This window comes from Drosophila serrata, unplaced genomic scaffold (assembly GCF_035046125.1).
Source record: "Drosophila serrata isolate PLE 108 unplaced genomic scaffold, ASM3504612v1 contig_171, whole genome shotgun sequence".
Taxonomy (NCBI): domain Eukaryota; kingdom Metazoa; phylum Arthropoda; class Insecta; order Diptera; family Drosophilidae; genus Drosophila; species Drosophila serrata.
This window is the reverse complement of record NW_028257069.1, coordinates 93260-107316: the sequence shown is the minus strand read 5'-3', so window position 1 is coordinate 107316 and position 14057 is coordinate 93260. Positions and strand designations below refer to the sequence as shown.

Below are 14057 nucleotides of genomic sequence, written 5' to 3'. Positions count from 1 at the left end.
GTAAAAGCCATAAAGCAATTCCCCCCACCAAAAACGCTTTTCGACCTCAGATCCTTTCTGGAGCTAGCAAGCTACGACTGGTGCTTTTTAAAAAACTTTGCGACAATTGCAAGACCCTTAACTAACATTCTGAAGGGAGAAAACGGGAAAACTTGCAAGTACCAGTCAAGGAAAATTCACATCAATATGACCAAAGAACAGAGAGAATCGTTCGACAAGCTGAGAGAAATCTTGACATCAGAGGATGTTTTGCTTTTGCGGATGAGACGGGCTTTGGTCTAGGGTCTGTACTATCTCCAGACGGCCGCCCAATCACAATGATATCACGTGCCTTACGCGACTGCGCAACGAATTACGCAACCAACGAGCGAGAGCTCCTCGCCATTGTTTGGGCTCTAAAAAACCTCCGGAATTACTTATACGAAGTAAAAGGTTCGCGGGTCTTTACCGATTACCAGTCACTTACCTTTGCTGTCTCTGAAAAAAAACCTAATGCAAAGCTAAAACCCTGGAAGGTGATTATTGACGATAATGGCGCAGAATTGATTTATATATAGGCCAGGCAAAATCTTATCAAATCTTATAGCGGACGCGTTATCTCGCCAAAACATAAACGCCCTAGAGGACGTACAGGCATCAGATGCAGCCACCATACATAGCGAACAGTCGCTCACATATACTATCGATTCAACCGATAACCCGATAAATTGCTTCCGAAATCAAATAATAATTGAGGACGGAAACAGCTTCTCGGTGGACACTTTCATCTTGTTAAGGAGATAAATACGTTACAGGACGTTGTAAACGCCGAAGTAGTGAAGGCAATACACTGCTCCATCCCAACCTTGGCATTTATCTGACACCGACTAGTTGAGTCGTTTCCTAGCACTACATTCAATTCTACGAATTGCTTCGTACAGGACATAACAGATACAACCGAGCAGAGGGAAATTGTTGTAACAAAACACAACAGGGCTCACCGAGCACCACAAGAAAATATAAAACAAAATCTTAGGGACTACTTTTTCCCGAAATTGCTTCAGTTGGTAACAGCAATAACCTTGAACCGAAAAACCTGTTCCAAGGCTAAATACAAACGACATACAGCCAAACAGGCGGTTGCAGAAACCCCTTTACCTTCTTTCGTGGGGGAAATTCTACATATCGATATTTTCTCAACAAATGGAACCCTTTTTCTCACATGCGTTGATAAATTGTCAAAGCTCGACACCGTGCAAACCACCGCTTCGAGGGCAATTGTGGACATAATAGCCCCGTTGCTACACAAAATAAACTTTTTCCCGAAAATAAAAACAATTTATTGCGATAATAAAAGAGCATTAAATTTCGAATCCATTAAATCAAGCCTAATGTATCAGTTCAATATCACCATTTTCAATGCTCCACCCCTACATAGCACCTCAAGCGGCCAAGTAGAAAGGTTTCATAGTACTTTGGCAGAAATAGCCAGATGTTTGAAACTGGGAAACAGCTTGAACAATACTGTTGAATTAATTCTTCTGGCAACCAATAGGTATAATATTTCGATCCACTCAGTAACTAATAAAAAACCAATGAAAATAGTTCACTCAAAATCCTAAGAATTCGAGAGGGGCATTAGTAAGAAAAATCAATAGACGGTTAGGACTTACAAAGGTTATCAGGTCGGCGAAAAGGTTTTCCTAAAATCAAATAAACGCCTTGGGAACAAACTTTCTCCGCTATGTTCGGAAGAAGTTATAAGGACCTGCGGACCACGGTCCTTATTAAGGGGACGGTGGTCCACAAGGACAATCTGCGCTAAACATCTCCGCTAGATTCCTGACCCTTCTTTTTATATTCATTTATATTTTACACTAGCTGTACCCTGCCACGTTTCTCTGTGGCATATTGTGGTTGCACGCATAAGAAATAAGTCAAACAAAAAAGAATAATTTTCAAATCAAATCGATTGCTGCAGAACGCGACTGCCTAACTCTCAATCGTTTTCTCTCAAGCCTATCTGCTCGTCTTTCTGCTGATTCCGCGTTCTGCATCTGCATTGCTTTCAGCCGCTCTCGAATGGAGGCCCGTTCTTCGTTAGTCATATTCGTAATCTTACGTCTTTTTGCTTCTGTATTGCGAGTACGACGAACCAAACTCGACTTCTTGGGTGGCATGACTTCGTTTCTTACTGAACCTGAACAAAAAAATAAAATTTTTATTTCCAATTTCTTCATTCAATATGTTTTGAATTTTTGACAGGAAATGCTTTGATTCAGCTGGCTGCCTGTAGAGGGCGCAGCAGTAGGGGCACGGGGAAACGCAAAAAAAGCTATCAACATCAAAAGTAGACAATAACCGAGCTGGAACCTCAACGCATGTTGTGTAAAAATTTGGGCTTAAACGGTTCAGAACTTTTCAAGTCTATGAAGGAAGTAGACACGAACAGAGCATTTTTATATATATAGATATAATCTTTTACATATTTATAGGATAGAAAATACATTTAAGTTTTGCCACTAACGGTTGTTAGGACGAACGGACTGAACGACTACACGAACGCAGACTAGAAGACCGTGACATTGTAGGTTGGGAATCTTACGGGTACCTACAACACGCAACAAACATGACGACCTACGAAGACTACGCCGACCAGACGGAAACGTTGACAAAGACATTTATTGACGACCACAGAATACCAGTTATTACAACGGAACTCAGACACATTCGCAAGTTAGTGGCTACCCTAAAAATCTATCATAGGATCGCAAGTATTAACTTAATTGGGACAGCTTTAAAGGTTATTGCAGGCACGCCTGACTTTACGGACTGGTAGCAAATAAAATAAATAAATAAATAAATATTAAATTGCAAGAACGTTTGAACGAACTCGCAAACGCGATGAACCAAATTAAAAAAATTTAAGACAAATAAAGAAACACACCTTTATGAAATAATATTAGCAAAAAATAGAATCGTCATCACTGATTTGGGAAATATTCTAATGGGCTTAACCCTAGCAAAATTAAATATTGTAAGTCCAGCAATTTTAGATAGCTCTGGCATTCGCGAATTTAAGGACAGGCATTAGTTTGATAGAAATATTAGAAGTATCTAGTATAAGTGTTTTTCAAAATTCTGAAATCCTCAATTTTCTTATTAAATTCCCTAATCCTAAACTAAAACGAAAACCTAGTCGCTGTGTGCCCAATCCGAAACCTCAACATCGGGTATTGCAAAACGACGGTCGGCCTCACCTTCTGCAAGCAGCTCCAAAATGGCACGTGCGCCCAACAAATAGTTTCCGAGACTATTGCGCACTGCTCCACGCTCCCGGGTCACCTGGATGCAGTTACGCTAGTAAGCCACGGCACCATCATCGTGAACGATGCCAACATGACCATAATCGACGACTAAGGGCGGAAACAAACAATATCCGGAACCTAACTGGTAACCTACTCGGACAGGGTGTGCCTCAACGGAACTTGGTTTGTAAACCAGCTGGGAAGTTCGATGAAAAACTCGCTGTGTCGACAATGACTGTGGTCAACATCACTACTGACCAAAACCGGCAAAGTTTCCCTTTTCTTCACGAGCTGAGTCTAAGCAACCTCCATCACATCGGGACCCTTAGAGAAGAACTTACGTTGGGTTCCTTCCTCAGCTACTCGCCTTCTTCCTGCTGTGCTCAACCGTATGGCTCGGCTTTCACCATCTGAGGACCAGAGGTCAAACTAATCCAGGAACCAACAGCGATGTAGAATGAGCGGGTCACTGGGACGGCGACCACTCGAGGCGGCAATCGCCCGGATTTCGGCCATAACACTCGGTCAGCAAATGATCGCTACTGGCCGGATATCAAATGCTGACCCCGCGCTTTGGCGGCAGCGCTGCGATCGGGCAGAGGCCTCGTGCTGCAGCCGGATTAGACCCTTAAGTTAATCTTAATTTGGTACTCCACAGCTAAGGCTGTGTTTAATTAAATATATTCGATGTAATTACCTTAGTCTCAACAGCCTTAGGGTACACAAATAATCATTTGATAAATATAGGTTGTTAATAAACCAAACCCAAAACCCACCTGCCGATGAGGTGTTCCAAGGTTTCAGTTGCCTCGGATTCCCCGCTCTTCATACAGCTACAATGGTCGGTTATGCCTAGTTTGACTGCATGTGCCACAGCTACACTCATACAAATTTTAACCTATAATTACCATAATAAAGGCACTTTTCGCCCGTAGATTTGCCATTAAAATGAATCCAAAGGCAAGTTAGTTACTCTTTTAAGAAAATATTGCCCTAAAATCATGAAAGAAATATCATCCCTTAAATAAAAAAAATTAGTTTTTTTTTTCTTACTTTCAGAATTTTTGTTCCTAGTTTTCGGGTTATTTGATATTATATTTGATATTGTTTTCTAAATTCAAGTGCAATTTTTCTTGATTGCAATTACTTTTTGGGAAAAATCCATCAAAATAATAATAATGATTATTATCCTCTTGTGTTTATGGCGGCTTGTCTTGATTTGATGGTGCCTTCCCATAAACTTATGAAAACCTTTTATTAGTTCAAGGGCGATTATTTATAGCGATTTTTCATTGATTTAGAAAAATATTGAGTGTGTAGAGTAACATTATTAGATAAAACATTTTAACATATTATTTAACAACTTCTATACAAAAATTTCGTAAGCTGCTCGTAATCACTTTTATTAAATTATAAGTCATTTTATAACAAAACTTCTGGTAATTTAATAAAAACATTTTATATGAATATATATGATACATACATATAGAATATTAATGTACTTACCGTAGAGCAAGTGAGACGACAGCTTTCTTTACCCAAACGAACTAAAATGCTCCTACATTATTAAATTACTTGTCCTACATAATAACTGAATCTGAAGAGATTTTGTACCAGGGGCGTACCAATCGGTGACCTTTTAATGGAGATTTTTTTTAATTAACTCTCTTCCTTTTAGAAAAAAGTTAATTTCAATTATATTTTTTATTAAATAAATATTCCAATTTTATAATATCAATAATTGTGTAATTTAAGTTTACCCCAGAGAACTTATACAAAATAAATTGAACAACAATTTACTAATGCACTGGAGCAATCTTTTCACTCGACTATGAGATACCTTTTTATACCCTTGCAGGGTATTATAATTTCAGTCAGAAGTTTGCAACTCAGTGAAATAGGCACCTCCGACTATATAAAGTATATATCTTCTTGATCAGGATCAACAGCCGAGTCGATCTAGCCATGTCCGTCTGTCCGTCTGTCCGTTTCTACGCAAACTAGTCTCTCAGTTTTGAAGCTATCTGAAAGAAACTTTGTAGTTAGCCTTCTATATACTCTCACTCGTATATATGTCGGAACGGGCCGGATCGGACGACTATATCATATAGCTGCCATAGAAATGATCGGAAAATTTTTACAAAAAAAAGTTTAACTTTTTAATTTTCAATAGAATTGGATCAAATTTGAGATATAGCCATTTTATTATACTCTACCATTTTGAATAAAATTTTATGAAAATCGGACTACTATATCATATAGCTCCTATAGGAACGATCGAAAAATTAATACAATTAAAAATTATAACGTTTTCAGTTTTTAACAGATTTTCATCAAATTTGAGGTATAGCCATTTTATATTAGTCTTAAATTTTGTGTCAAATTTCATGAAAAGCGGACGACTATATCATATAGGTGCCATACAAACGATCGTTTGATGTAGAGGAAAAATGCAAATCTGTGAATGTAAAACTGCAAATATAATAAGTATAGGTGAATAATGAAAGCAGGTATTACTACATTGTTTTTTAACACAAATGTATATAATTTATATTGTATGGATTCCTATTCATAGAAGTTCTATCTGCAAGGGTATATAAACTTCGGCGTGCAGAAGTTAGCTTCCTTTCTAGTTTCTCTTAATAAATCTTAAGGACTTTGCCGCATTATCGGGCTCGACTTCCTTAAACAAGCGAATGCAAATCTAGATTTTAATGACCATGTACTGCACACAAACAAAGAAATTGAAAATATCCAGTCAATGCAGGGATTAAACAACTTCTTGCGGACGGCGTGAAAAGGCCACCCAAGTCCCCATATAACAACCCTAACTGGGTTGTAGACAACAAAGGAACAAACCAAAATGGGGCCAAGAAGAAATGATTAAATCAAAAAACCACAGAGATATAGCCATTTCATATTATTTTACAATTTTGTGTAAAATTTTATGAAAATCGGACTACTATATCATATAGCTCCCATAGGAACGATCGAGAAATTAAAACAATTTAAAATTATAGCTTTTTCAGTTTTCAACATATTTTCATCAAATTTGAGATATAGCCATTTTATAGAAGGCTTATTTTTTTTGTCAAATTTTATGAAAATCGGACAACTATATCGAACAGTTGCCATACAAAACGATCGTTAGATGTGGAGGAAAAATGCAATTTTATGAATGTAAAAATGCAAATATAATATGTATGGGTGAATGAAATGAAAGCAGGTATTACTTCATTGATTTTTAACATAAATATATATAATTCATATGTATGGATTCCTAGTCATCGAAGTTCTATCTGCAAGGGTATATAAACTTCGGCGTGCAGAAGTTAGCTTCCTTTCTAGTTTCTCTTAATAAATCTTAAGGACTTTGCCGCATTATCGGGCTCGACTTCCTTAAACAAGCGAATGCAAATCTAGATTTTAATGACCATGTACTGCACACAAACAAAGAAATTGAAAATATCCAGTCAATGCAGGGATTAAACAACTTCTTGCGGACGGCGTGAAAAGGCCATCCAAGTCCCCATATAACAACCCTAACTGGGTTGTAGACAACAAAGGAACAAACCAAAATGGGGCCAAGAAGAAATGATTAAAACAAAAAACCACAGACGATAGATATCTTATCCCTACAATTTCGACAATACTGTCGAACATGGGCGAGTCGCAATTTTTTACGACACTCGACCTCAAATCAGGTATCGACCAGATAGAGGTGGCGGAGAAAGACAGAGAAAAGACAGCATTTTCTATCAACAACGGCAAGTACGAATTTTGTAGATTACCATTCGGACTTAAAAACGTTCCTCGCATCTTCCAAAGGGCCATTGATGATGTCCTAAGAGAAGGAATTTCAAAGATATGCTACGTATACGTCGATGACGTAATAATATTCTGAAAGACAAAGGAGGAGCATGTTAAGGACGTAGACTGTGTCTTAACCAAACTCTTAGAAGCAGGGATGAGAGTATCCCAGGAAAAATCAAAGTTCTTTAAAAAGATCGTTGAGTTTTTGGGATTCATAGTGTCCCAAGGGGGGCTTCGAACTTCACCTGAAACGGTAAAAGCCATAAAGCAATTCCCCCCAGGCCAGGCAAAATCTTATCAAATCTTATAGCGGACGCGTTATCTCGCCAAAACATAAACGCCCTAGAGGACGTACAGGCATCAGATGCAGCCACCATACATAGCGAACAGTCGCTCACATATACTATCGATTCAACCGGTAACCCGATAAATTGCTTCCGAAATCAAATAATAATTGAGGACGGAAACAGCTTCTCGGTGGACACTTTCATCTTGTTAAGGAGATAAATACGTTACAGGACGTTGTAAACGCCGAAGTAGTGAAGGCAATACACTGCTCCTTCCCAACCTTGGCATTTATCTGACACCGACTAGTTGAGTCGTTTCCTAGCACTACATTCAATTCTACGAATTGCTTCGTACAGGACATAACAGATACAACCGAGCAGAGGGAAATTGTTGTAACAAAACACAACAGGGCTCACCGAGCACCACAAGAAAATATAAAACAAAATCTTAGGGACTACTTTTTCCCGAAATTGCTTCAGTTGGTAACAGAAATAACCCTGAACCGAAAAACCTGTTTCAAGGCTAAATACAAACGACATCCAGCCAAAAAGGCGGTTGCAGAACCCCTATACCTTCTTTCGTGGGAGAAATTCTACATATCGATATTTTCTCAACAAATGGAACCCTTTTTCTCACATGCGTTGATAAATTCTCAAAGCTCGACACCGTGCAAACCACCGCATCGAGGGCAATTGTGGACATAAAACCCCGTTGCTACACAAAATAAACTTTTTCCCGAAAATAAAAACAATATATTGCGATAATAAAAGAGCATTAAATTCCGAATCCATTAAATCAATCCTACTGTATCAGTTCAATATCACTATTTTCAATGCTCCACCCCTATATAGCACCTCAAGCGGCCAAGTAGAAAGGTTTCATAGTACTTTGGCAGAAATAGCCAGATGTTTGAAACTGGGAAACAGCTTGAACAATACTGTTGAATTAATTCTTCTGGCAACCAATAGGTATAATATTTCGATCCACTCAGTAACTAATAAAAAACCAATGGAAATAGTTCACTCAAAATCCTAAGAATTCGAGAGGGGCATTAGTAAGAAAAATCAATAGACGGTTAGGACTTACAAAGGTTATCAGGTCGGCGAAAAGGTTTTCCTAAAATCAAATAAACGCCTTGGGAACAAACTTTCTCCGCTATGTTCGGAAGAAGTTATAAGGACCTGCGGACCACGGTCCTTATTAAGGGGACGGTGGTCCACAAGGACAATCTGCACTAAACATCTCCGCTAGATTCCTGACCCTTCTTTTTATATTCATTTATATTTTACACTAGCTGTACCCTGCCACGTTTCTCTGTGGCATATTGTGGTTACACGCATAAGAAATAAGTCAAACAAAAAAGAATAATTTTCAAATTTATTTAATTTTGTAATACTTGTGGGTAGACAATATTCTTCGTTTCTGCATTCTCCTCAATTTCACTTTCCCGGAAGCGCAATCCTTTTGGTTCGTTTTTGAATTTGAGAGCCTGGCAGTATGTGCAGACCTGATGCATCCGGCCAATAACGACATTGCGATTCGAGCTATAATCAACAGTTGGATTATATCGGAATGCGGGACGATTGTATTGCAGGTTTTGATCTTCTGCAAGCTGTAAACGCGCTTCAGCTACCCTTGCCCTGTCGCGTTCATTATTTTGAGAGTGAATCAAATCGATTGCTGCAGAACGCGACTGCCTAACTCTCAATCGTTTTCTCTCAAGCCTATCTGCTCGTCTTTCTGCTGATTCCGCGTTCTGCATCTGCATTGCTCTTAGCCGCTCAGTCTCTCGGATGGAGGCCCGCTCTTCGTCAGTCATATTCGTAATCTTACGTCTTTTTGCTTCTGTATTGCGAGTACGACGGCCCAAACTCGACTTCTTGGGTGGCATGACTTCGTTTCTTACTGAACCTGAACAAAAACATAAAATTTTTATCTCCAATTTCTTCTTTCAATATGTTTTGAATGTTTGACAGGAAATGCTTTGATTCAGCTGGCTGCCTATAGAGGGCGCAGCAGTAGGGGCACGGGGAAACGCAAAAAAAGCTATCAACATCAAAAGTAGACAATAACCGAGCTGGAACCTCAACGCATGTTGTGTAAAAATTTGGGCTTAAACGGTTCAGAACTTTTCAAGTCTATGAAGGAAGTAGACACGAACAGAGCATTTTTATATATATAGATATAATCTTTTACATATTTATAGGATAGAAAATACATTTAAGTTTTGCCACTAACGGTTGTTAGGACGAACGGACTGAACGACTACACGAACGCAGACTAGAAGACCGTGACATTGTAGGTTGGGAATCTTACGGGTACCTACAACACGCAACAAACATGACGACCTACGAAGACTACGCCGACCAGACGGAAACGTTGACAAAGACATTTATTGACGACCACAGAATACCAGTTATTACAACGGAACTCAGACACATTCGCAAGTTAGTGGCTACCCTAAAAATCTATCATAGGATCGCAAGTATTAACTTAATTGGGACAGCTTTAAAGGTTATTGCAGGCACGCCTGACTTTACGGACTGGTAGCAAATAAAATAAATAAATAAATAAATATCAAATTGCAAGAACGTTTGAACGAACTCGCAAACGCGATGAACCAAATTAAAAAAATTTAAGACAAATAAAGAAACACACCTTTATGAAATAATATTAGCAAAAAATAGAATCGTCATCACTGATTTGGGAAATATTCTAATGGGCTTAACCCTAGCAAAATTAAATATTGTAAGTCCAGCAATTTTAGATAGCTCTGGCATTCGCGAATTTAAGGACAGGCATTAGTTTGATAGAAATATTAGAAGTATCTAGTATAAGTGTTTTTCAAACTTCTGAAATCCTCCAATTTCTTATTAAATTCCCCAATAAATAGTTTCCGGGACTATTGCGCACTGCTCTACGCTCCCGGGTCACCTGGATGCAGTTACGCTAGTAAGCCACGGCACCATCATCGTGAACGATGCCAACATGACCATAATCGACGACTAAGGGCGGAAACAAACAATATCCGGAACCTAACTGGTAACCTACTCGGACAGGGTGTGCCTCAACGGAACTTGGTTTGTAAACCAGCTGGGAAGTTCGATGAAAAACTCGCTGTGTCGACAATGACTGTGGTCAACATCACTACTGACCAAAACCGGCAAAGTTTCCCTTTTCTTCACGAGCTGAGTCTAAGCAACCTCCATCACATCGGGACCTTTGGGGAGGAACTTACGTTGGGTTCCTTCCTCAGCTACTCGCCTTCTTCCTGCTGTGCTCAACCGTATGGCTCGGCTTTCACCATCTGAGGACCAGAGGTCAAACTAATCCAGGAACCAACAGCGATGTAGAATGAGCGGCTCACCGGGACGGCGACCACTCGAGGCGGCAATCGCCCGGATTTCGGCCATAGCACTCGGTCAGCAAATGATCGCTACTGGCCGGATATCAAATGCTGACCCCGCGCTTTGGCGGCAGCGCTGCGATCGTGCAGAGGCCTTGTGCTGCAGCCGGATTAGACCCTTAAGTTAATCTTAATTTGGTACTCCACAGCTAAGGCTGTGTTTAATTAAATACATTCGATGTAATTACCTTAGTCTCAACAGCCTTAGGGTACACAAATAATCATTTGATAAATATAAGTTGTTAATAAACCAAACCCAAAACCCACCTGCCGATGAGATGTTCAAAGGTTTCAGTTGCCTCGGATTCACCGCTCTTCGTACAGCTACAATGGTCGGTTATGCCTAGTTTGACTGCATGTGCCACAGCTAAACTCATACAAAGTTTAACCTATAATCACCATAATAAAGGCACTTTTCGCCCGTATATTTGCCTTTACAATGTATCCAAAGGCAAGTTACCCTTTTAAGAAAATATTGCCCTAAAATCAGGAAAGAAATTTCCTCAAATCTAAGGAGATTTTTCTTGAATGTGTAAAGAGTTTCTTGTTTTTATGTCGATTCGCCCTTAAATAGGAAAAAAATTAGTGAATTTATTTACCCTACCAGGGTATTATAATTTTAGTCAGAAGTTTGCAACGCAGTGAAGAAGACACCTGCGACCATATAATGTATGTATATTCTTGATCAGGATCAACAGCCGAGTCGATCTAGCCATGTCCGTCTCTCCGTCTGTCCTTCTGTCCGTCTGTTCGTTTCTACGCAAACTAGTCTCTCAGTTTCGAAGCTATCTGAATGAAACTTTGTAGTCACTCGTATATAAGTCGGAACGGGCCGGATCAGACGACTATATCATAAAGCTGCCCTAGGAATGATCGGAGATTTAAAAACAAAAAAAATGATAAAATTATCAGTTTTCAACATGATTTGATCAAATTTGAGATATAGCAATTTTATGTTACTTTACAATTTTGTGTAAAACTTAATGAAAATTGGACTACTATATCCTACAGCTCCCGAGAAACTAATACAATTAAAATGTATAACTTTTTGCCGTTTTCAACAGAAATTAGTCAAATTTGAGATATAGCCATTTTATATTACTCTAAAATTTGTTGTAAAATTTTATGAAAAGCGGACTACTATATACTATAGGTCCCATAGGAACGATCGAGAAATTAACACAATTAAAAATAATAACTTTTTGAGTTTTCAACAGAATTTGATCAAATTTGAGATACAGCCATTTTATAGTAGTCTTAAGTTATGTGTCAAATTTTATGAAAATCAGACCATTATATCATATAAGTGCCATACAAACGAACGTTAGATGTTAAGGAATAATGCAAATCTGTGAATGTAAAACTGTAAATATAGTATGTAGAGGTGAATGAATTGAAGCAGGTTTTACTTTATTGTTTTTTAACATAAATATATTTCTTAATATTGTATGAATTCCAAGTCATCGAAGTTCTATCTGCAATGCTATAAAAGCTTCGGCGTGCCGAAGTTAGCTTCCCTTCTTGTTTTTCTTACTTTCAGAATTGTTTTCCAAGTTTTGAGGATATTTGATAGTAAAATAAGAAATTTGTTTTCTAAATTCAAGTGCAATTTTTCTATATTGCAATTACTTTTTGGGCAAGTAACCATGAAAATAAGCAAAGGATTATTATTATCTTGTCATTGAGTTTATGGCGGCTTGTCTTGATTTTATGGTGCGTTTCCGTAAAGTTATGAAAACCTTTTCTTAGTTCACGGGCGATTATCTATGGCGATTTTTCATTAATTTAGAAAAATATTGAGAGTGTAGAGAAAGTGTTTGCTGCGTAACATTAATGCATAAAACACTTTAACATATTATTTAACAACTACTGTTCGGAGCAGACCGCTATTGCCTAGTTATGCGCGCATAGGTGTATGGCTGCACCTGCTGCGCTCTTAACTCTTCTCTTTTCTTATCTATTTCTCTCACTTTTCTTCTTCTGTCGCCTTATCTTTTAAGCTAAGCTACATTGTTAACATATTTACGTATTGAAGCCAAGCGTTCGATCGATAGTTGCAGCTCCCGACCAGAGAACAGAAAAACGAAAATATATACGGCATTTAATCAACCTAATTCGAGCGTTAGTTATTATTACTTAAGGGTGGCAAATTCATTGTCTTCCCCATGAACAACTTGGTTACCCCAACGTGATTCTTTGGCTCGGAGCCTGCAACCCGGTGTTCGGTGTTTAATATTGTCTAAACAAATCGCATTGCTTCGCTTTCGCTTACTGACATTCGGTCATAAGCACACAAGCAAACTCACATACTCACCTACATCTGTTATCGACCTCACATTTACGAGCAGAGCAATCTCCCACTCTGCCAAATGGGAGGTTAGCGATGTCTACACTGGGAGCGACCACGAGGCGATCCTGTGCTCCGTCGGAGTACCTGAGGTAGGTACCCGTTCGGCTCTGCTGCCCTCAAAAGCATACCGACCGGACACGCTGTGCATCCGGACTTTTAGTAATGCGTTGGAAGGCCGGTGAGCCGGGTGGAGCCGAAGGGACGGCAAATCATATGGCAGGAGCGCTGGAGCATGCATGCAACCAGAGCATGCGGCTGTGAGGGTCGTTTCAAGGAAGTCGGAGGCCAGTCTTCTGGTGGAGCGACGAGATCGCCGATCTGCGATCCACCTGAAATCGAGCCCACAGGCAGCTGAGTCGTGCGCGCGGCTCTCCGCGAGCTATGGAGTGTAGCGAGGCCTTCAAAATTGCGAGGAAGCCCCTCAAGGTAGCCATAAGATTCGCAAAGAGCGACCGATTCCTGCAGCTCTGCGACGAGGCGGAGGACGACCCTTGGGGCGGAGTGTACCGGATGGTGGTCAAGGGCCTGAGAGCAGGCAGCACAGCTCCATCGGACCCCGAGGAGCTGGATGGCATCGTGCGAGCGCTGTTCCCGAGTGGAGCTCCGGTGACCGTGGAGCCGAGCACGGACCGCCACCCCGATGTCGCCTGCGAAGTCTCGGAAGAGGAGGTGATTCGGTTGGGAAGGAGCGATCACCACAAGAAGGTGCCGGGGCCAGATGCCATACCCAAGAGGGCTCTGAAAATATCTATAGCGCTTCACCCGAGAGAGTTCGCCACAATCTACTCCAAGTGCCTGGAGGAGGGAATCTTTTCGGAGAGGTGGAAAAGGCAGAAGCTACTGCTGCTCTCCAAGCCGGGCAAGCCACCGGGGGAGCCATCCTCCTATAGGCCAATCTGCCTGACCGACACCA

At 39.9% G+C, this 14057-nt stretch overlaps 1 protein-coding gene across 8 annotated transcripts in view; it reads right to left on the bottom strand.

Annotated features, from left to right (window-relative positions):
• LOC110185344 (aminopeptidase Q) overlaps nt 1-4855 on the bottom strand; it is a 280831-nt gene extending 275976 nt beyond the window's left edge. For 4 of the 8 annotated variants that reach the window (XM_086827427.1, XM_086827423.1, XM_086827441.1 and 1 more), the window contains exon 1: nt 4794-4855. Coding sequence is in view for 1 of the 8 variants with exons in the window: in XM_086827421.1 (XP_086683547.1) it covers nt 4064-4116 (53 nt within the window). In the remaining 7 variants the exon portion in view is untranslated. The other 4 variants (XM_086827425.1, XM_086827428.1, XM_086827430.1 and 1 more) reach the window with 3 other exon arrangements.
• Between the last annotated feature and the right edge of the window lie 9202 nt (nt 4856-14057).